This window comes from Dendrobates tinctorius, unplaced genomic scaffold, assembly GCF_039654945.1.
Source record: "Dendrobates tinctorius isolate UK_male_01 unplaced genomic scaffold, ASM3965494v1 ptg000387l, whole genome shotgun sequence".
In the NCBI taxonomy this organism is placed as follows: Eukaryota; Metazoa; Chordata; class Amphibia; order Anura; family Dendrobatidae; genus Dendrobates; species Dendrobates tinctorius.
Window position 1 is genome coordinate 143,681 of NW_027362053.1, and position 23,296 is coordinate 166,976.

The following is a 23,296-nucleotide window of genomic DNA, read 5'->3' on the forward strand; positions in this document are numbered from 1 at the left end:
TTTTTCAGTTGTGTTTTATTGATGCATAATAAAGTTTTTGTTTGGCCCTAGAAGGCTGCGGCATATTGTCTGCTTTGGCACCAAACCTAATTAACCTCATTGTGATTAATTTTGTTTTATTTCTTTCTATCCTCAGATTTGGAGCTAAATGGTCGGAGAAGACCAGAAACGCCGTCATCTTCTTCTTCATCTTCATCATCATCATCTTCTTCTTCAGATTCTTCTTCCTCGCCCTCCTCATCCTCATCATCTGAGTATGATGACTCTTCAGATCAAGACTGGGAGGAGGAAGAAGGTTTGAGTAAAAAAGAGAGAGAAAGAAGAAGAGTGGAGAGAGAGATACAAAGGCGGAGAGAACGGGAACGACGACAGAGGGAAAGATCACGGCAGCGGCATGAAGAGAGGCTTCTTATGTCCAGAATTCCTGCAGCACACAGGCCTCTTACACCGCCCCCATCTCTGCCTACACCACCTTCACCTCCAAGTATGCCCCATTGCTTGACATGGTTTGAGATTGAAGGTTTACATTGCCTTGTTAAGAAGCTTGAATCTCTTCCTCCACACAAGAAGTGCCTTCCTGATGGCATTCATGACCCAGATGCTCTAATCGCAGACATCAAGGTGAGTGTGTTCTAAAATGTTTTTTGGGGGGGTTTTAAAGATTTATTTTTAATGAAACGCAGACATTTATTACTCTGTGTACTTCAGCATATAACAGTGCAGTGGGCTTTTTTAAAGCTTGACATATGTTCAGGACCCAAGAAAGTTCCAAAAATTCTTTGCTTTGGATTACAAAACTCATTTTCTTGCACAGCTGAGTGCTGAACTGGCACTTATTGTGTTTTTGGCTAATGTAAGAAAGCTTTTTAATAAAAAGCTGTGCGGCAGGTCTAGATTGATCTTTAATGTTTTGTTCCTAATCATTAAAGGGGTTGTCATTGAAAAACCACTTCTCAATTGTTATATTCCCAATTCTAAAATAACAGTCTGTACTCTCCTTCGATGCCAGCACCATCCCAAATACGTTGGCACCGTGGACCACTTGATGTTTTGTCATGTGAGCCCTGTAGACATTCAGCGCCGTTGTTGCACCGCTTCACACTCACTTCAATCAGAGGTAACTGACATTTGGAGGAGGTTAGAATGGAACTTTTACTTGGTGTCTGTTTTGACCGAAGGAAGTGAGCTTTCAGCGACCCAATAAGGAGTACTGGTTGGCTGCAGGGCTTCCATGATTATTTTAGAAAGGGTAATATAGCAATTGAGAGGTTATGAGACCCTCTCTCATTTTGGGTCCCACTGAGAATTTAAAACAGATTTTCCAACATGGAAAGTATGATAACTTCATATGCTAACCCCCATTAATTCTAATTGCTAGCTAAGTTTCAGTGGAGTTGTGTTGCAGTTTCCCTGCACAATGGATGACCAGGAGTGCAGTGGTAGTGCCCTAACCAATTATACTGTTACTTTCAGAACTATTGTCATCTTTTTTATGAAGTATGTTCTTGGAAGCCAGTACAATACATATAAACTACTGTGATCTTGTGGGCACAATAGTGAGCGCTCTTGTATTCTGTATGATAGAGCCACAGACAGACATGTCTGCCAATGGCTTACCTCCGAGCGAACAATGCAGTTGGCAGTCCGAAATCACGCTGGTGCCCCTTTTAAATTAGACAGTCTGCCAAGCCAATGATTTTAGTATGTGAGCAGATATCTGAAAGACCATTCCATTATAAGGTCTCATGCAGACTTAACCTTGAGTTTTCACATATGTAAAAACTGATCCGAGTTTCATCAGTATTTTAGATCCAAGTTTCATCTTTGTTTGGTCAAGTGTTTTAATCCCTTAACGACCGCCGATACACATTAAAACCAGGGCTGTGGAGTTGGTAAGCCAAACTCCGACTCCTCAATTCCCATGACTGACTCCGACTCCCTAATACATGGCTCATGTTTAAGTGATAAATTTACTGTAGTAAAATGGTAACATCAGGCTTTTAATCTTTATTATGATACAATAATCAAGCCATTTAGATAGAACATAAAACATTTATTGGAATACAACTTTAGAACAAAAAACTTTGCATATTTACAATTTATTATACACTCTGCAGTAAGTGGGGAAAAAAACAGTTTTCAACAAAAATGTACTGAATAACATTTGTGAATTTGTTCTGATAAATAGTATCGCCTCCATCAGATCCTCCTTTATAGATGACCTCAAATCTGACCTAATTATTTTAAAGCTAGAGAACAACCTCTCTACACTAACTTGGGTTGGTCGCAAAGCAGTAACCACATGGGCAACATTTCTAACAATTTCCGGGTATAAAGGAATTGCCTTGTGCACAGTCAGTTTTGATGAACGATTGAACTCTTCTACTTTGAGAGCAAGTGAAAAATATTGCTGAAATATGGTCAATCTGTTTTCTATGGGAGTGGAATCATTTTCCCTGCGGCAACGCTTTGCCTACTCCATGTCGTCCAAATACTTTTCTAAATCAAACTGCTCATCTGATAAGGATGAAGATATGGCAGTAGCAGCACTGGCAGGATCCGAGTCCTCTTGCTCTTGACCGTCCTGTAGCCCACTCATCCTAACTGCTACCTCAATCAGAGCTTCTTTTCCTTTAGTAAGCTGTTGATCATCCAGCAATATATGATGACTTGGGTCCACATAAACAGCTGGCAGAAGAATTTTATTTTCCAATAGCTGTGTGTCTCTCCGTTTCATTTGAAGCAGCAATGCCATCTGCGATTAAACCTCCTCTTTGGGACAGGCAAAACAACAAGTTCTTCCACTCCTTTAAAAAAATGCCGGAGTTAAATCCTCAGCTTATAACTTTTTAGTCCCTGTAAATGGGTGATGAAGCAATTCCTTCAATTCAGCCACCTGTGTCCATTGACCTTCATGTATTGTTACCTGAGGATTGGCCATATCTACAAGGAAGAGTTTCAGCTCAATCATTAAATAGGTGCTGCCCCACCGAGTGGCTTGATCCACAATTGCCCCTTTTCCAGCACATCTCTTTAAGATGGAATCAATTTTAGGAGTTCTGGCAGCAATAACCAATTTCCTCCCTTTGCTAATCAGAGTTCCAGCATGTTCCTCTTGCAGACTACCTCTTATTGCCAATTGCAGTGTGTGCACAACACGGCGCATGTGATAAATAGGAAAGAGGTGTGAAGCAGCTTCAACAAGGTCATCTAATTGTAAAGAATCATTTTGCTGTTCTTCTGTAGTAATATCTAGTTGTTCCTCTGTTATGGGAACAGGATGATAGGCTTCCATGTCCAACAATACTGTATGTGAAATGTTTTTCTAGCTGCTGTTAAACCTTCATTACTCTCATTCATCAGTGTAATTGTACTTATGTTTGAAGCATTGTCCGTTACAATAGCAAGAACCTGTTCTTTTTTAGTTCATAATCTTGCAGAATGTTTCCACTAAGGTCTGGAGAAACTGGCTGCTGTGATGAGCTTTAGTATCTTTTTTCCAGTGTCTTGGTAACAATTTTTTTGTGGTCACAAACATATCGAACGTTGATAGCAAAATAGTTCACTCTGTGACATGTGCAGGCATCCATTTTCAGAAATACAAAGCGTCTCGAGTCTTCTTAAGATCTTCCTTTTGGTTAAGGGCTTCTTCAATCACTAGTCTTCTAATACTTTCTCTTTCCAGAGAAACACCAAGTTTGCGGCCATTTCTCCATTAAGAGCTGTAAAAGCTGGTCGTGCAAATAACGATAATGGTACACCGTCCTTCACAACAAGCTGTATGAGCTGTCTTTTAGACATATCTGCTGTCATTGTTACAGTAACTTTGTCACTTACAAAATATCTTTTAACTGATTTTAGAGACGCTCTTTCCTCCTCCTTTGCCTGGCAGGAAGTGCTGGTTTCTGGTTTCTTGGTGCTGCTGTGATCTTTTTCAGTTCCAGCTTTGTAAACTCCTGGGTAGCAGTGTTGTAAATGTCTTTTTTAGATTGGAAGCTCCTGCCTGAGTGTGCACTGATTTTGGCATCACAGCATTTGTTTTCATCTGGGTCACTTATACACTGACACACAAAATGTTTATTTTCTTGAGTCACTGTGAAATGCTCAAATACAGCTGACTTCAAAAAGATGTTTATTAGACATTTTGTAATTATGTAAATTTGCTCTCAAAGTTTGTCCTGTAAAAAAAAAAAATAAAATATTTTGTACTTCTTGCAAGAATAGGGAATCGTATAATTTGGGATAGAAATAAAACAATCTTTGCCTAGATCAATAGGACAGATGATAAGTATAAAGTTTGTAAAATGTGTTGTTAAATAGCTTTACTCTGAACTTTCAATGTCAGTCTTGTCTCAGCGTACAGCTCACTAAATGCTTCACATCATATTTCTTCACAGTCTATGAAGAGGGGAGGAGGGAGGGAGCATGTTTGTGCTGAATCATATTCCAGAACACACAAATATGTTATGTATGTCCTCATGGATCCTGTTACTGTATTTCTGAATTTGAGATGTTAGGAAACATTTTTTTCTCCTTATATTCTATGTATAGTGTATATAAGTCGTCCGTGCAGCTAATTTCTTCAAACATGAGCCATTGATTTATGCACAGTTTATTGAAAGTTTAGATATGCTTTAGGAGGCACTTACCTTCTTTAATCCTGCTTTCCTGTTCACTCCAGAAGTTCTGAGATGAATGTAGGCTTTCCTTCCCTGTGTGTTTATTTTTTCCCCTTATCTGTAGAGGAGGAACTTCACTACTTATCATGAACGTAAACTGCAGCACAGATTCATCTCAGCTAAAAGTCTAGACCTTAGATCAGGTATAGGACATACATTTATAAGACATTTCATAACTTTCCCAAATTCTTATGAAAAAAATATTCCCCACAAACTGCATTGAACTACTGTACCCAATTTATTATATATTTTTGAAGTCGGTCCATTTTATACCGACTCCACCAAAATGGGCTCTGACTCCACAGCCCTGATTAAAACTGCGTCGTAACGGGGCATTATTCCCTCATCATCATTTTAAAACTGCTATCGGGAATAATGGTATAGCGTCCCCCCGCGTCAGAATATCCCCAGGGCTTCAGCTGCCGGGTGTAGCTGAGACCCTGGAGAACATGATCAGGGACGGTTTTTCCAGTCCCCGATCACATGATCGTCATTACTCAATGAATAACGGCGATCACATAAAGTGTGCCTGCTATTCGAAGCATTTCTGTTTTCTGACATGATATTCATGTCAGAGGAAAGAGAAATGAGATCCCCAAGTCCCCCCCCACCCCCCCATCGTCCCTCCAGCTTCATTTCCTGTCCGCCAACACTTCCTGGAAACAAAAATGGTGGGCACATGTGCAAGGCGCACGTTGAAATCTGTCGGCCAGCGGGGATTTTTCTCACTGGTATATTTTGATCATCATATCACAGTGATCAAAAGCCAATAAAGTTAGTATGTCATCCCCCCTACATGATCCCCTTAGTCAGATTTACATTTTTTTTTCTTATCATTTTCTTTTATTTCTTTCTTCAACATTAGTGCTAGGGTTGAGCCAATATGACAACTAGTGTTGAGGGCAAGTGCTCGCTACTCGAGTTTGCATCAGGGTTGAGCATTCGCGATACTTGGTGCATACCCGAGTACCCCGATGCAAACTTGAGTATCAAGCACTTGCGCTCAACACTAATAACGATATATTCAATCTAACGACCTAATGTTATTAAATTCTGTGTGGTACCTTTGGGTTAAAAAAACCTCACTCTACCCCTGGATAAAATCCTTCAAGGGTGTAGTTCCCAAAATGGAGTCAGTCATGTGCATTAGTTTTCTACTGTGTAGGCATCTTGGGTGGTCTCCAAACGTAGCATGGCGTCCGCTTTCTCAATTGCATTTAAAAAGTCTAATACTGCTGCTGCTTCCCTTCCGATCTCTGCTGTGTACCCAAACAGTAGTGTGCCCCACATATGGGTTATTGGCGTACTCAGGAGAAATGGAATGTTGTGCAATTTCTCCTGTTACTTTTGTGTCTAAAGCAAAATTTTTGTGAAAAAAGTAAAATGTTGATTTTTTTTTTTCCTTCCAAATTCCATTAATTATTGCGAAGAACCTGAAGGGATAGCAAAACTACATAAATGTTGCTTTGAGGACTTTGAGAGGTGCAGTTTTTAGAATGTTGTCCCTTTTGGGTATTTTCTGTCATAAAGACCCGTCAAAGTCACTAAAATGTGATGTGGTCCCTTAAAAAAAAAATAAAAAAAAATGGTTATTTAAATTTGGTTGGAAAATTGAGAAGTTGCTAGTTAACTTTTAACCTTCCTAACAACAAAAATTTTTTTTAAAAATTGTGCTGATGTAAAGTAGACATGTGGGAATTCTTATTTATTACCATATATACTCGAGTATAAGCCAACCCCTTCCCTAATTTTGCCACAAAAAACTGCTAAAACTTATTGACTCGAGTATAAGCCTAGGGTGGAAAATGCAGCAGCTACTGGTAAATTTAAAAAACAAAAATGGATACCAATACAAGTAAAATTAATTGAGACATCAGTAGGTTAAATGTTTTTGAATATCCATATTGAATCAATGATGGCCCCATAAGATGCGCCATACAAAATACACCCCATATAATGCTGCACAAAGGTTAATAATGGCCCCATAAGATGCTCCATAGAATAATATGCCCCATATGCTGCTCTTTAGTTTATGCCCCCATATGCTGCTCTTTAGATTATGCCCCCATATGCTGCTCTTTAGATTATGCCCCCATAAGATGCTCCATAGATTATGCCCCCATATGCTGCCCCATAAGATAATCCACAGATTATGCCATATATGCTGCTCCATAAAGGTTATGGCCCCATATGCTGCTGCGAATAAAAAAAAATGACATACCTCTCGTCGCTGGGGGCCAGGTCCCTGTGTCCTGAGCAGGCAGGGACACCAGAGCGCTATGGGGGACAGGTGCTGGTGTCACCGCTGGCTCATGGCCCCGGCACCTGAGATATTAACCTGTCCCAGTTCCACTGCCGCGTGCCGCTCTGTCTTCCGGTGTCTGTCGGTGACTGTTCAGGCAGAGGGCACAGTGCACACTACGTCATCGCACCCTCTGACCTGAACGTCACAGACAGAGGATGCGGAGGGCAGAGCGTCGCGTGGCGGTGGAACGGGGACAGGTGAATATCGCATATACTTACCCCCTCCTGGCACGGTCTCTGCAGCCCCTTCTTCTCCTGCGGTCTCCAGCAGCTCTTCCTTCCTTCAGCGGTCACGTGGTACCACTCATTAACCCCTTCGCACCCGAGCCTGTTTTTGCCTTCGTGACCGGGCCAATTTTTTCAATTCTGACCAGTGTCACTTTATGAGGTCATAACTCTAGAACGCTTCAACGGATCCTGCTGATTCTGACATTGTTTTCTCGTGACATATTGTACTTCATGATGGTGGTGAAAATTTTTAGATATGATCTGCACTTATTTGTTAAAAAAATCAAAATTTGGCAAAAATTTAGAAAATTTTGCAATTTTCAAACTTTTAATTTTTATGCCCTTAAATCAGAGAGTGATATCGCACAAAATAGTTAATAAATAACATTTCCCACATGTCTACTTTACATCTGCACAATTTTGGAAACATAATTTTTTTTTTTTTTAGGAAGTTATAAGGGTTAAGTTGACCAGCGATTTCTCATTTTTACAACAAAATTTGCAACACCATTTTTTTTAGGGACCACCTCACATTTGAAGTGAGTTTGGGGGGTCAATATGACAGAAAATACCCAAAATTGACACCATTCTAAAAACTGCACCTCTCAATGTACTCAAAACCACATTCAAGAAGTTTATTAACCCTTCAGGTGCTTCACATGAATGAATGGAATATGGAAGGAAAAAATAAACATTTAACTTTTTTTCACAAACATTTTACTTCAAAACCATTTTTTTTTTATTTTCACAAGTGTAAAAAGAGAAAATGAACCACTAAATTTTTTGTGCAATTTCTCCCGAATACCCCGTATGTGGGGCTAAACCACTGTTTGAGCACACGGCAGAGCTCAGAACGGAAGGAGTGCCGTTTGACTTTTTCAATGCAGAATTGGCTGTAATTGAGATCGGATGCCATGTCGCATTTGGAGAGCCCCTGATGTACCTAAACAGTGGAAACCCCCCACAAGTGACCCCATTTTGGAAATTAGACCCCCCCAAGGGACTTATCTAGATGTGTGGTGAGCACTTTGAACCCCCAAGTGTTTCACTAAAGTTTATAATGTAGAGCCGTGAAAATAAAAAAAAATCATTTTTTTTCCACAAAAATGATCTTTTAGCCCCCAATTTTTATTTTCACAAGGGTAACAGGAGAAATTGGACCCTAAGAGGAGTTGTCCAATTTGTCCTGAGTATGCTGGTACGCCATATGTTGGAGAAAACTACTGTTTGGGCACACGGTGGGGCTCGGAAGGGAAGTAGTGACGTTCTGAAATGCAGACTTTGATGGAATGGTCTGCGGGTGTCATGTCGCGTTTGCAGAGCCCCTGATGTACCTAAACAGTGGAAACCCCACACAAGTGACCCCATTTTGGAAACTAGACCCCCCAAGGAACTTATATAGATGTGTGGTGAGCACTTTGAACCCCCAAGTGTTTCAGTAAAGTTTATAATGTAGAGGCGTGAAAATAAAAAAATCATTTTTTTTCCACAAAAATGATCTTTTAGCCCCCAATTTTTATTTTCACAAGGGTAACGGGAGAAATTGGACCCTAAGAGTTGTTGTCCAATTTGTCCTGAGTACGCTGGTACCCCATATGTGGGAGAAAACTACTGTTTGGGCACACGGTGGGGCTCGGAAGGGAAGTAGTGACGTTCTGAAATGCAGACTTTGATGGAATGGTCTGCGGGCGTCATATTGCGTTTACAGAGCCCCTGATGTACCTAAACAGTGGAAACCCCCAATTCTAATTCCAACCCTAACCCCAACACACCCCTAACCCTAATCTCAGCCCTAACCATAACCCTAACCATAAACCTAACACCAACACACCCATAACCTTAATCCCAGCCCTAACCCTAGCCCTAACCCTAGCCCTAGCCCTAACCCTAACCCTAGCATTTTTTTTTTTTTTTTTACTTTTTTTTTATTTTTGTCACAAGATCGCTGCCCTGCGATCTGACTCATAGTAACGCCACTTCACCTCTGATCATCTGTCAGTGTGAGATCAGAGGAGAAGCAGCGTTACTATGTGACAAGATCGCTGCCTGGCACATAATAACGCGACTTCTCCTCTGATCTCACAATGACAGATGATCAGAGGTGAAGCAGCGTTACTGTGTGACAAGATCGCTGCCTGGCACAGCTGTGCCAGGCAGCGATCAGCTGTGCCAGGCAGCGATCTAGTCACACAATAACGCTGCTTCACCTCTGATCAGCTGTCAGTGTTAGATCAGAGGGAGAAGCCGCGTTACAATGAGGGAGATCGCCGGGAAACAAGCAGCTTTCCCAGCGATCGCTCCCATTGGCTGCTGTGACGCTGACGTCATCGGGACCTGAACCAATCAGGTCTCGATGACGTCGGGGGTCCCAGCATGCATTGCGCACCGGGATCCCCGCGTTGGAAGGTATGTGGGGGTCCCGGGGGGCACAAAACCGCCGACAGTAGATAAACGTCGGCGCTGCACAAAGCCCAGCAAGCGCCAACGTTTATCTACTGTGGGCGGTCTTGAAGAGGTTAAAGTCATGAACATGCGCACTTTCATGATTTTAATGAGCGGTACCACGTGACCGCTGAACACAGGTGCCGGAGACCTTGGGAGAAGCAGGGGGCTGCAGAGACGTGCCAGGAGGGGGTAAGTATGATCTGACAACCCGCCAAAAAAAGGGCTGAAAATCTCGGCTTATACTCGAGTATATACGGTAATTATTTTGTGTGGTATAACTATTTGATTTATTGCATAAAAATTCAAAATTGGAAAATTGCAAAATTTTTTAATTTTTTTATATTTCCATAAAGATATGCAAGTCATATCGAAGAAATGTTACCACTATCATGATGAATAATACAGTGGGGGAAATAAGTATTTGATCCCCTGCTGATTTTGTAAGTTTGCCCACTGACAGACATGAACAGTCTATAAGTTTAAGGGTAAGTTAATTTTAACATTGAGAGATAGAATATCAAAAATAAAATCCAGAAAATCACATTGTATAAATTATATACATTTATTTGCATTTTGCGGTGAGAAATAAGTATTTGATCCCTCTGGCAAACAAGATTGAATACTTAGTGGAAAATCCCTTGGTGGCAAGCACAGCAGTCAGACTTTTTTTGTAGTAGATGATGAGGTATGGCGCACATGTCAGGAGGAATTTTGGTCCACTCCTCTTTGCAGATCATCTATAAATCATTAAGATTTTGAGGCTGTCGCTTGGAAACTCGGAGCGTCAACTCCCTCCATAGGTTTTCTATGGGATTAAGGTCTGGAGACTGGCTAGGCCACTCATGACGTTAATGTGCTTTTTTTTTGTTTTTGTGCCACTCCTTTATTGCCTTGGCTGTATGTTTTGGGTCATTGTCTTGCTGGAAGACCCAGCCACTAGAGATGAGCGACTTTGCCTTTTTTAGGGTCTAGTTGGGTTTCATGAAACCCGACTTTCTCAAAAGTCGAGTCGAACGAAATCGGCCGACTATCGTGAACAGTCGAATGTCCAACTGAAACCCAAAACCCAATGCAAGCCAATGGGTGCTGGACCGCTTTTTTAAAGTGCGCGAAAACTCTCTCTCATGTCATGTCGTTGCCCACAGTGTACGTCCTTGCTCAGTCGCTGAAAAAAGCAACGTGCAAGCATTCTGGGAAATCCGACTTTGCCGCTCGTTTTGCCGACCGCATGGCCGACTTCACGCTGTGGTCGGGTTTCAGTCGGCGAAACCTGACTTTGCCATAAGTCGGCGACTTATGAATCTGGCAGACCTGTTTCGCTCAACTTTACCAGCCGCGACCCATTTTTAATGTCCTGATGGAGGGAAGGAGGTTGTCACTCAGGATTTTACGGTACATTGCTCCATCCATTTTCCCATTGATGTGGTGAAGTACTCCCGTGCCCTTAGCAGAGAAACACCCCCAAAACATAATGTTTCCACCTCCATGCTTGACAGTGGGAACGGTATTCTTTGGGTCATAGGCAGCATTTCTCTTCCTCCAAACACGGCGAGTTGAGTTAATTCCCAAGAGTTCAATTTTTGGTTCATGTGACCACAGCACCTTCTCTCAATCACTCAAAGAATCAACCAGGTGTTCATTGTCAAACTTCAGATGGGCCTGCACATGTGTCTTCTTGAGCAGGGGGACCTTGTGGACACTGCAGGATTTTAAACCTTTACGGTGTAATGTGTTACCAATGGTTTTCTTGGTGACTGTAGTCACAGCTGCCTTGAGATCATTAACAAGTCCCCCGCGTATAGTTTTAGGATGATCTCTCACTTTCCTCATGATCATGGAAACCCCACAAGGTGAGATTTTGCACTGTGCCCCCGATCGATGTCGATTGACAGTCATTTTGTATTTCTTCCATTTTCTTACTAATGCACCAAAACTTGTCTCCTTCTCACTCTGTGTCTTACTTATGGTTTTGTAGCCCATTCCAGCTTTTTGCAGGTCTGTGATCTTGTCCCTGATATCCTTATAAAGCTCTTTGGTCTTGCCCATGTTGTAGAGGTTAGAGTCTGACTGATTAATTGAGTCTTTGGGCAGGAGTCTTTTATAAAGGTGACTTTAAGACAACTGTCTTTAATGCAGGTAACGAGTTGATTATGAGCCTCTGACTGGTCTGTAGGAGTCAGAACTCTTAATGGTTGATAGGGGATCAAATACTTATTTCTCATGCAAAATGCAGATAAACTTATATAATTTATACAATGTGATTTTCTGGATTTAATTTTTGAAATTCTATCTCTCAATGATAAAATTAAAATTAATAAAACCTACCCTTAAAATTATAGACTGTTCATGTCTTTGTCAGTGGGCAAACTTGCAAAATCAGCAAGAGATCATATAATTATTTCCCCACTGTATGTCATGAGAAAACATTTTCAGAATTGGTGGTCCGATTTAAAAAAATTTGGCCTGGTCATTAAGGTCAAAATTTGCTCTGTCACTAAGGGGTTAAGTTTTACCATCTTTGTTTTATCACCGAACTTCTAAGCGGTTCTTGGACTGCACATGGGAGCTATAACTATGCTGTCTCACAGTCTCATAGACTTACATGTATACTTTTTATGCGTGATTCCGATGAAAAGCGGACATGATTTAAAATTAACTGGAGGTTTCTCATGCTTTTCCAATCAAGCAGTCTATGAAAAGCAGACAACACACAGATGGCATCTGAATACTGAAACCCCCCCCCCCCCCCCCCCCCTTTAACCTATAACCACCACAGAAATAAGGAAAGTGTGAATGGCTGCTTACATTACCTAAGACCGTACAAATAAGAGAGGGGGAGGCGTGTGTTTATATGTCAAATCACCCTTAAAACCCATCCTTCGTGATAATATATATGAATCTAATGAAAATGTAGAGTCCCTGTGGGTAGAGATAAGGGGAGGGGGGGAAAATAATAAATTACTGATAGGGGTTTGTTATAAGTCTCCAAAAATAATGGAAGCAACAGGGAATATCCTCATAAAGCAAATAGATGAAGCTGCGACTCAAGGAGAAGTCATTATTATGGGGGACTTCAACTACCCTGAAATACAATGGGGAACCGAAACCTGCAGTTCCAGCAAAGGTAATAGGTTTTTGACAACTATGAGAGACAATTACCTTTCACAACTGGTTCAGGACCCAACAAGATGGGGGCACTGCTAGACCTAATATTAACCAACAGGCCAGACCGCATATCAAATGTAAGGGTTGAGGGTCACTTGGCTAATAGTGATCACAAAATAATAAGTCCTTTAATAAGATGTGTAGTAGAGGGGTTACAAGGACACTAAACTTCAGGAAGGCAAATTTCCAAAGGATGAGAGATGATCTTGGTGCAATTAACTGGGACGATATCCTGAGACATAAAAATACACAAAGAAAATGGGAGACGTTTATTAGCATCCTGAATAGGACCTGTGCACAATATATACCGTATGGGAATAAACATGCTAGAAATAGGAGGAGACCACTATGGCTAAATAGAGCTGTAAGGGGCGCAATAAGAGATAAAAATAAAGCATTTAGAGAATTAAAACAAGTAGGTAGTGATGAGGCATTAAATAAATTCTGTAAAAAGCAAATCAAGACAGCAAAGATGGAGACAGAGAGACTCCTTGCCAGAGAAAGTAAAAATAATCCCAAAATATTCTTTAACTACATAAATAGTAAGAAGCTAAAAAATGATAGTGTTGGCCCCCTTAAAAATAGTCTGGGTGAAATGGTGGATGAGGATGAGGAAAATGCCAATATGCTAAATGACTTTTTTTCAACAGTATTTACACAAGAAAATCCCATGACGGATAACATGATCAGGGATAAAAATTCTCCATTAAATGTCACCTGCTTAACCCAGCAGGAAGTACGGCGGCGTCTAAAAATCACTAAAATTGACACATCCTCGGGCCCGGATGGGATACACCCCCGAGTACTGCAGGAATTAAGCACAGTCATAGATAGACCATTATTTTTAATCTTTAAAGATTCCATAATAACAAGGTCTGTACCACAGGACTGGCGTAGAGCAAATGTGATGCCAATATTCAAAAAGGGGACAAAACTGAACATGGAAATTATAGGCCAGTAAATTTAACCTCAACTGTGGGTAAAATCCTGGAGGGTTTTCTAAGAGATACTATACTGGAGTATCTGGAGAACAATAACCTCATGACCCAGTATCAACATGGGTTTACAAGGGACCGTTCCTGTCAGACTAATCTGATAAGCTTTTATGAAGAGGTAAGTTCCGGACTGGACCAAGGGAATGCAGTGGACGTGGTGTACATGGACTTTTCAAAAGCTTTTGATACGGTGCCACACAAAAGGTTGATGCATAAAATGAGAACAATGGGGATAGGGTAAAATATGTGTAGGTGGGTTAAGAGCTGGCTCAGGGATAGGAAACAAAGGGTGGTAATTAATGCAGCACACTCAGACTGGGTCACAGTTAGCAGTGGGGTACCACAGGGTCAGTTTTGGGCCTGCATCTTTTTAACATATTTATTAATGACCTTGTAGGGGGCATAGAGAGTAGAATTTCAATATTTGCAGATGACACTAAACTCTGCAGGGTAATCAATACAGAGGAGGTCAATTTTATATTACAGGAGGATTTATGTAAACTAGAAGCTTGGGCTGATAAATGGCAAATGAGCTTTAATGGGGATAAATGTAAGGTCACGCACTTGGGTAGAACGAGCAAGATGTATAATTATGTGCTTAATTGTAAAACACTGGACAAATCTGTCACTGAAAAAGACCTGGGTGTATGGTTGGACGACAAACTCACATTTAGTGGCCAGTGTCAGGCAGCTGCTGCAAAGGCAAATAAAATAATGGGATGCATTAAAAGAGGCATAGATGCTCATGAGGAGAACATAATTTTACCTCTATATAAGTCACTAGTGCGACCACACTTAGAATACTGTGTACAGTTCTGGTCTCCGGTGTATAAGAAAGAAATAGCTGAACTGGAGCGGGTGCAGAGAAGAGCGACCAAGGTTATTAGGGAACTAGGGGGTCTGCAATACCAAGACAGGTTATTACACTTGGGGTTATTTAGTTTGGAGAATCGAAGGCTTAGGGGTGATCTTATTACAATGTATAAATATATGCGAGGACAATACCAAGACATTTCTAATGATCTTTTTACTCTTAGACCTGTGACGGGGACAAGGGGGCATCCTCTACGTCTGGTGGAAAAAAGGTTTAAGCATACTCACAGACGCGGATTCTTTACTGTAAGAGCAGAGAGACTATGGAACTCTCTGCCATATGATGTTGTAATGAGTGATTCTCTAATAAAATTTAAGAAGGGACTGGATGCCTTTCTTGAAAAGTATAATATTACAGGGTATATAACTAGTTTCCTTAATATTGCGTTGATCCAGGGAGCTAGTCTGATTGCCGTTTGTGGAGTCGGGAAGGAATTTTTTCCCCAATGTGAAGCTTACTGTTGCCACATGGGTTTTTTTTTTCCTTTCGCTGAATCAACATGTTAGGGCAAGTTAGGATAGGATATGAGTTGAACTAGATGGATTAAAGTCTCCCTTCAACCTTAATAACTATATTACTATGTTACTATGAAGATATTTAAATTGGGAAAAACAAAATTATACATTATGGATTCTATCAAATTCTTTTAAACCAATTCTACCCAGATTACTATGCTTTCAAAGACAAATAAATGTTTAACACACAGAAACCTCTATATAAGATACAACATCAGAGGTCGCGCTACATATTTTTCAGAGGAGTAAAAATACTCCTCCCAATATTTTTGAGGAGTATTTTTCACCACGGAGGAGTACACACACACACACACACACACACACACACACACACACACACACACACACACACACACACACACACCATTGCACAGACCACCCCACACACACACACCATTGCACAGACCACCCCACACACACACACCATTGCACAGACCACCCCACACACACACACCATTGCACAGACCACCCCACACACACACACCATTGCACAGACCACCACACACACACACACACACACACACCATTGCACAGCCCCCTCAGTGAAATAATCCATTTGTTACACATATGATTGCTGACGCTCAGGAGCCAATTGTACACATCGTCCATGATAACAATGGAACCAAATCAGTGCCCCCAGACACCGGTGGTCGGCTCTGCCTATAGCAGTCCAGCAGATGACAGCATGCACATACAGGTCACTGGCCACAGGCCTCAGCACAGCGGCAATAACAGCCCCCCTCCCCCTGCGAGTCCCCGGGGATTAGTACCGTACAGGCGACCTTGCTATGGATGGAGGGCGCCCTGCGTGACCACTTTCCCAATGTTCCCATGCAGTACACTTACCACGCACCGTGCACGCAGCTGCGGTCCCCGGCCGAGCTCTCCCACCTCACAGAAGGATGATAACGGTGCAGCCGGTCAGCGTCCTCCCCCTGGTAATCTCCATCACTGTCCTCACTCCTCAGCTCTGGCCACACACACAACGCTGTGTGGGAGGGGCTAACACAGCACCCGTAACGTAATCTGCGAGACTCCACCAATCCGAAAACGAGGCGGGGAATCACTATACAAACTCCGCCTACTGACGTGAGTCGCTCTGCAACATCTGATACTGCCCTTTCCTCAGCTCCGTCCAACTTGCTGCCACTGTAGCTTAGAACGATGCGTCCCGTGGACGTATCGTACTAATCTGAAGGCGTTTTTTCGCCTGCCTGTGCGTCATAGATGCCCAGACAGGCGTTAATGCGACCTCTGTACAACATCCTGTGTTTTTGTTTTTGAGTAACACTTTTAAAACTAAAACTAATATACTAAATTAACAGAGATATATAGGTAAATGTAATTGTCTAAAATAATTTAAAGCAAAGCATAAATACTTACCATAACACCTGTATACACTTATCACAGTTTGTCCATACCTAATTGACTAAATTACCATATATGGCTTGGGGCAGGGGGGAGGGCACACTACCAGATTGCTTGCTTCCTTTAAAGGGCTATTAAGTAGGAGACTATGCACACAGCATGTTTTTTTTCAGCTTGGTAAAGCTGCATGTGGTTTGATGTCGGAGGCACATACAACACAGGAGGGGTAGGGGCTGCCGTTGCTGTTGGTGGGATGGGATGAGACTCGAGCGCAGCGTGCGCTGACTCCGCCCACATATTACATCCTGATGCAGGACGTAATCTCTTATTCCACGCTCCACAGTGTTCAGTAGAGAACGCTGTGTGCATGCAGTGTAAGTGGCAATTAAAGGGCTGGTGTTCTGCCAGTTGTTGGCCCAAACACTTCAGTCCCAAGGAATTTGCTTGGGGGCCGGAGAAAACAACGCTTTTGCCCTTAACAGCCCACGGGCGGAGATTCCCCACCCCAGCATTAGGGCGTGAAAAAGCAGTGATTCACTCAGAGATCCTGATTTCCCGGTGAATGTTGCCCCACAGCATTCAGTTCTCCCTGCTAGCAGAGATGTACCAGAGGGAAGTGAGTGCTGCCAGTGTTGACCACAGTAAGTATACAGTGAGACAGAAAGAGATGGCTCCCTCTTATCTCTCCATGGGCTCCTTGCATTGCTTGCTGGGAGACAACGATTGCTATGGCTGCAGGGGACCGAAGGATAACCTTTAGGTCCACTCTGGATTAGATAGTGCCTAAGACTTGGTCTATTATGCAGCCTGTCAGTGTAAGGCTTTTTTCACACATTATTATTTTCCTTTCACCCATGACAGCGCAGTGGAGAGAGAGAGGAATCCACCCACCAAGGACATGAAACCTAATGAAATTAAAGGGAGGCACCTCTCCCCCATATCAGTTGGTTTCCTGTCCTTCATGGGGACCTAATACTGGAAGCAAGAAGGCAGAAGAAGCACTTGCCCAGGCCTGTCCTGGTGTCTGGAAGAGCGGCTGCGAGCCAGCATCGCCGTCTTCAGGTGCTGGAAGCGCCATCCACTGGGGAGCTCATGCAGGCCTTTGTGACTAATGCCTCGCATGTCCCAATGCCACTGTCCCGACTGCGTGGGGTGCACTGGGAGAAGGCGCACCTGGTGACGTCAGAGGGAGGGGCGCATTGGAGAGATGTCAACGACGGCGTGCTCCGCTGATGTCACTGGAGCAGGGCGCGCTGGGAAAATGTGCTCCCTGGGTAGTCACGCAGAGGTGCGTGTTACCGGAAGTATGATGCTTCCGAAGGAGGGGGCGGAGGAGGAGGAAGATGTCGTGGTGGTCCTCAGGGCTGTGGAGTCGGAAAACCAAACCACAGCACTGTCTCACAACTGAGCATGTACATAAAGTGCAGCACACATTCATCTCAACTGAAAGCTTAGATCAGGCATAGAACAGACATTTATTGGATTATAGTACATTTTTTAACTTTCTCCAATACTTACGAAAATATTTACGGCACATCCTGCACTGAACTACTGAACCGAATTTATTATATATTTTAGGAGTCTGTCGGTTTATTTTATACCGACTCCACAGTCTTCTGTTCCCTCTGTAGAACCCCACTGTCCTGTAAATGGCAGGAAAAAAACTGTTCAGCCTGTATACAGAAAACGATCTGTGAGGAGACTCAAGACTTCGCCTTCGAATCTTAAATCTGTCCTTAGGGCTGAGGTGGTAGGTTCTCTTCAGTCACTGATGAGGAAAGGAAAGACAAGATCTTGAGAGCGTTTCCTCAGTCTGATAATTCCCCAGTGCTTGAAGGAGAATGATATAGTGATGTTGGGGGAAGGTCATGTTTTCCCATAGAGGATATGGACAGATCGATGGCAATTACAATAACTATGGGCCTTAAAGAAGGGAAAGTTACTAGATCCCCAGATGACATAATGTTTGGGGGTTTGGAACAAAGGAAAAGGTGTACCTTTCCAGTTAATAACAAGATAAATATGCTTAATAACAAGTCTTGGAGGACACCAGAGAAGAGCAGAGCCTTACCCTCATCTCAAAAAGGAGATATTCTTTTGTTTGATCTACCCTGCCCTTTGAGGATACTGGTGTATTGAGGAACCCTCTGGATAGGGCAGAGGAGTACTTAAGGCACACATGGGAAGCTGCAGCAGTCACTATGAAACCTGTAGTTGCAGGAACCTGCACTGCTCGTTCTAAATATATGATTGCAGCAACTGGAAGAATGATTAAAGACTAAAACCAAGAGGGATAAAAAATTCTGGCTGACCTGCCATTGATGCAGGGAGCTGCAGCCTTTCTAGCAGATGCCTTGGTGGATTAAGTGAAGCTAACAGCAAGAGTTGCAGGTCTGTCCAACGCGACTGAGTGACCATTGTGGCTAAAGGGCTGCCCAGGGGACTTTCAATCGAAAAATAGGCTATTCTCTATCCCTTTACGATGGTCAATTTTTGTTTGGTAAGAAAATTAGATGATATGCTAGAGAAAGCTGGGGATAAAAGGAAGGGCATTCCCAGTTTTTTCATGCCAGACCTCAAGAGGGGGTCCTTTTGGAAGAGAAATACTAGAGGACGTCCCTCAGGTGAAAGAAGATGATTGGAAGATGAGAACAGGAAAAATCCCTGGTTTATATTTGGTGGCCCCCTTCTCGGGGGAGAGGCTGAAAGAAAGTCCTCCAAATTATGTCAATCCTCATGTAGGGGGAAAGGCTTTCCCTCTTCATCCAGGCCTGGGAAAACATCTTTTTCAGTAGCTGAATATTGAAATAATGACAGGACTAAAGATAGAATTTGTCATATTTCCCAGGTACCTGCATGCTGACACCCACCAGGAGATCATAAGAGGAACAACTAGCCATAGAGTAGGAAGTTCTGGATCTAGTCAGGAATCGGGTTTTGAGCAAAGTACCAGAAGAAGCAAAGGGTAGTTGATTTTATTCCCCCCCTTTTTGATTATTTGATTAAAAAATAGGACGGTATATTCAGGACTATTATCAATTTACAAAACCTAAACAGATTGCTAAGGTACCGTGCCTTCAAGATGGAATCAGTAAGCACGGCTATAAAGCTTCTATTTCAGAACCGCTGCACTGTGGTCATAGAGTTAAAGGATGCATACTATGATATCCCGATACATCCAAGCCATCAAAAACTTCTGAGATTTGTCTTATTTGTACAGGGGCAGATAAAACACTTTCAGTTCAAAGCCCTGCTCTTTGGTGAAGACTCTCAGAGCCATGGATAATCCAAAGTAGTAGTTGAGAAGAGAGCCTGTCTTCGAATACCAGATACTCTGTTACATACCTGGATGACTTCCTATTTGTAGGGAATTCGGAGGAACATTGCACAGCACCGTTAGGAGTCAGGAACATCTTAGAAAAGTTGGGCTTTAATGTGAATATACAAAAATCAAGACTAAGGCTGGTAAAAATCCAGTTATTTTTAGGTGTTATACTAGACTCCAAGATCCAGGCTTGCCTACTTCCTGAAGGGAAAAGGACAGAATGGTATACCTGGTATGAGCAGCAGTGGATAATCTGGGGATGACATTGAGGGGGGAATTCTATGACTTCCTGTATTTCGGCAGTTTTATAAACCCAGTTGCATGCGAGGCAGCTTCAATGGGAAATATTGTCAGCACAAATACAATTAGGAGGACATTTGGAAGGAAGGGTAAGGTAATTCCGCAACTCCCTGCCGCGGGAAATTTGCGGGAAATCCGCATGAGGAATTCCTGCGAAAAACTAGCGTTTTGCAAGCGTAATTAGCTTGCAGAATGCTAGCGTTTTCCAAGCGATCTGTAGCATCGCTTGGAAAACTGACAGGTTGGTCACACTCGTCAAACATAGTGTTTGACAAGTGTGACCAACTTTTTACTATGAGGCTGCCTATGCAGCATCAGTAGTAAAAAGATAGAATGTTAAAAATAATAAGAAGAAATCGTGATATTCTCACCTTCTAGCGTCCCCCGCAGCGTTCCCGTTCCACTTGATGCTCCTGGTAAGACCCGTTCCCAGCGATGCCTTGCGACAATGACCCCAGATGACGTAGCATCTCGCGAGACCACTACGTCATCACAGGTCATTGTCGCAAGGCATCACTGGGACCGGAAGATGCCGGCAGCGTGGTGAGAGGCGGGAAGGACTCCGGGGGACGCTGGAAGGTGAGAATATCATGATTTTTTTTAATTCTTTTTTTTAACAGGGATATGGTAAGCAGGGCCTGGAGGAGTCTCCTCTCCTCCAGACCCTGGGTACCATCCGCACATTTTCCGCTTACTTTGCGCCTGGTGGGCATAGCCACATGCGGAAAGTAAGCGGAATAATGCTTTCCTATGTGTGCGGAATCCCCGCAATTCCGCAAAAAGATTGAGCATGCTGCGTATTTTTCCGCGATGCGATTCCGCCGCGGAAAAATACGCAGCATTAGCACAGCATGTGCAGAATGCCATTGAATACAATGGGTTGCGTTGTGGTTTTGCCGCATTTTCGCTGCGAAAAAACGCGTCAATAATGCTAAAAATCCGCAACGTGTGCACATAGCCTTAATCTCTCCTCTGTAACCAGAAGTTCCCTCTCATTGTGGATGGACAGAAGAAATCTGTCATCAAGTGTTCAATGGATGGCCGAAAGAAAAGATATCATTTACCACACTCATGCAGGACTGGTTGGACGGAATATCTGAGAGATCAGACAGTGCATGCTTCTTGTTCGGTAGACGAGGGGGAATTCTTCGAACCTAAAGGAGCTATGGGCAGTAGAGAAAGCGTCTAAAGGATTCCGGACATCCCTCCACAGCTGCCACGGACATATTTAGTTGCACAATCGTTCTACAGTGGCCTATATCAATCACCAGGGGATAATGATATCTCATTCCCTAATGAAAGTAGTAAAAGATCTTTTCCAACTGGCAGAACTACTTCTCTCCCTAATGGCGTTACACATAAAGGGGATAGAGAACGCAGGGAAGACTACTTTAGTCGCAGCAGACTAAGGAAGGGGGAATGGGTCCTGAATTCCAAGATGTTTCAGCAGATTATACATTTTTGGGGGCTTCCGGAGATGGATCTGTTTTCAAACAAGTAGAACAGGAAAGTGGAGAGGTTCTGTTCATTGAATCCAAGAGAAACCCTCATGCTGTTGATGTCCTTCAGATCTCTTCTGACTTCAAGATAGCATATGCATTTCCTCTAATAGTTATGTTTCCAGCTTCTTGAGGAAGATCAGGGAAAATAATTAAAGGGTGATATTGATAGCCCCATTTTGGCCCTCCAAAAATGTGTTTTTGTTTTTTTTTTAATTTTTTTTAATGAGACTGTGTCCAATCCATGGATCTTACCTGAGATCCTGGATCTACTCACTCAGGGTACAATCTGAAACTCTCAGGTGAAGGTTTCGATCTGACAGCATGGAATTTGAAATGGCACTGTGGATGCAAAAGAGGTTTTCCACAAGATTAGTTTCCACCTTATTAAAGAGTAGAAAACAAGTACCGTAATAACAAAGATTTATGGCAGAACTTGGAAAACATTTTTAGACTTTTCAGGAGAAAAATTAGGGGGAATGTCCCAAGTAAAGCCATTTTAGAATTTCTGCTGAAATGGTTAGAGCTATGATTTAGCTACTAAGTACGCCTAAAGTTCGAATATCAGCCCAGGAAGCATTATATGATTGTAGTCTGGCAGCTAACAGATTGATATCAAGGCTCATAAGATTCTGTGACAGATCTCGGCCAGTCCCTTATCCAAGAGTTCCTCCTAAATTTGGTTCTTGAAGTGTTAACCAAAAGTCTGTTTAAACCGGAGCAAGAATCATCTGTTAAGAATTTTAACTTGAAGCAATAATATTTGTAGCACTGACCTCTGCTCATAGGGCTTGGATATCACTAACCCTATCAGTGAACCCTCCTTATAGTCAGGTTTATGATAGTAGAATAGTGTTAAGACCTGATCTGGCCTATCTAGGCAGCTATGAGGTTTCATAGGATTCAGGAGATCATACTACCATCCTTATGTAATAATCCCAGAAAGTTAAAGAAGGCGAAATGTCACAGTCTGTCTAGTCAGGAGAACATGGATAGACTATACGGTATGTATGTAACAAGTCATTGGAGAAAAAGCCAGTCCTTGTTCGTAGCCTTTCAGAGTTCCAGGAAAGAGTGTAATGCATCAAAAAGCAAGGTGGATTAGAGATGCTATTAGGTTGGCTTACTCAGTGAGGTTCTGGTTCCAGAGGACATCAAGGCTCATTCCCCCAGAGCTGTCGCGGCCTCCTGGGCGGAAAAGATGAAGGTACCATCTACCAGATTTGTTAGGTCACAACTTAGTCCTCAACCACAACATTCCTTAACCCCTGGCCATTTTCCGTTTTTGCGGTTTCGTTTTTTGCTCCTCTTCTTACCGAAACCATAGCTTTTTTATTTTTTGGTCAAAATGGCCATGTGAGCGCTTATTTTTTTGAGGGTCAACTTGTACTTTTGAACAATACGATTGGTTTTATCATATCGTGTACTGGAAAATGGGAAGAAAATTCCAAGTACGTGAAATTGCAAAAAAAAAAATGCAATTCCACACTTGTTTGTTTTTTTTTTTTTACCATGTTAACTAAATGCTAAAACTGACATGCAAATATGATTCTCCAGGTCAGTACGAGTTCAATGACATCTAACATGTCTAGGTTATTT

The 23,296-nt window shown here is 42.4% G+C and overlaps 1 protein-coding gene across 9 annotated transcripts in view; it reads left to right on the plus strand.

Annotated features, from left to right (window-relative positions):
• The window catches only part of KDM2A (lysine demethylase 2A), a 240,164-nt gene that overhangs the window by 108,621 nt on the left and 108,247 nt on the right, over window positions 1-23,296 (plus strand). For all 9 annotated transcript variants that reach the window (XM_073563336.1, XM_073563333.1, XM_073563331.1 and 6 more), the window contains one exon: window positions 137-621. In XM_073563336.1, the coding sequence (XP_073419437.1) occupies window positions 137-621 (485 nt within the window). The remainder of the gene's footprint in view (window positions 1-136; window positions 622-23,296) is intronic.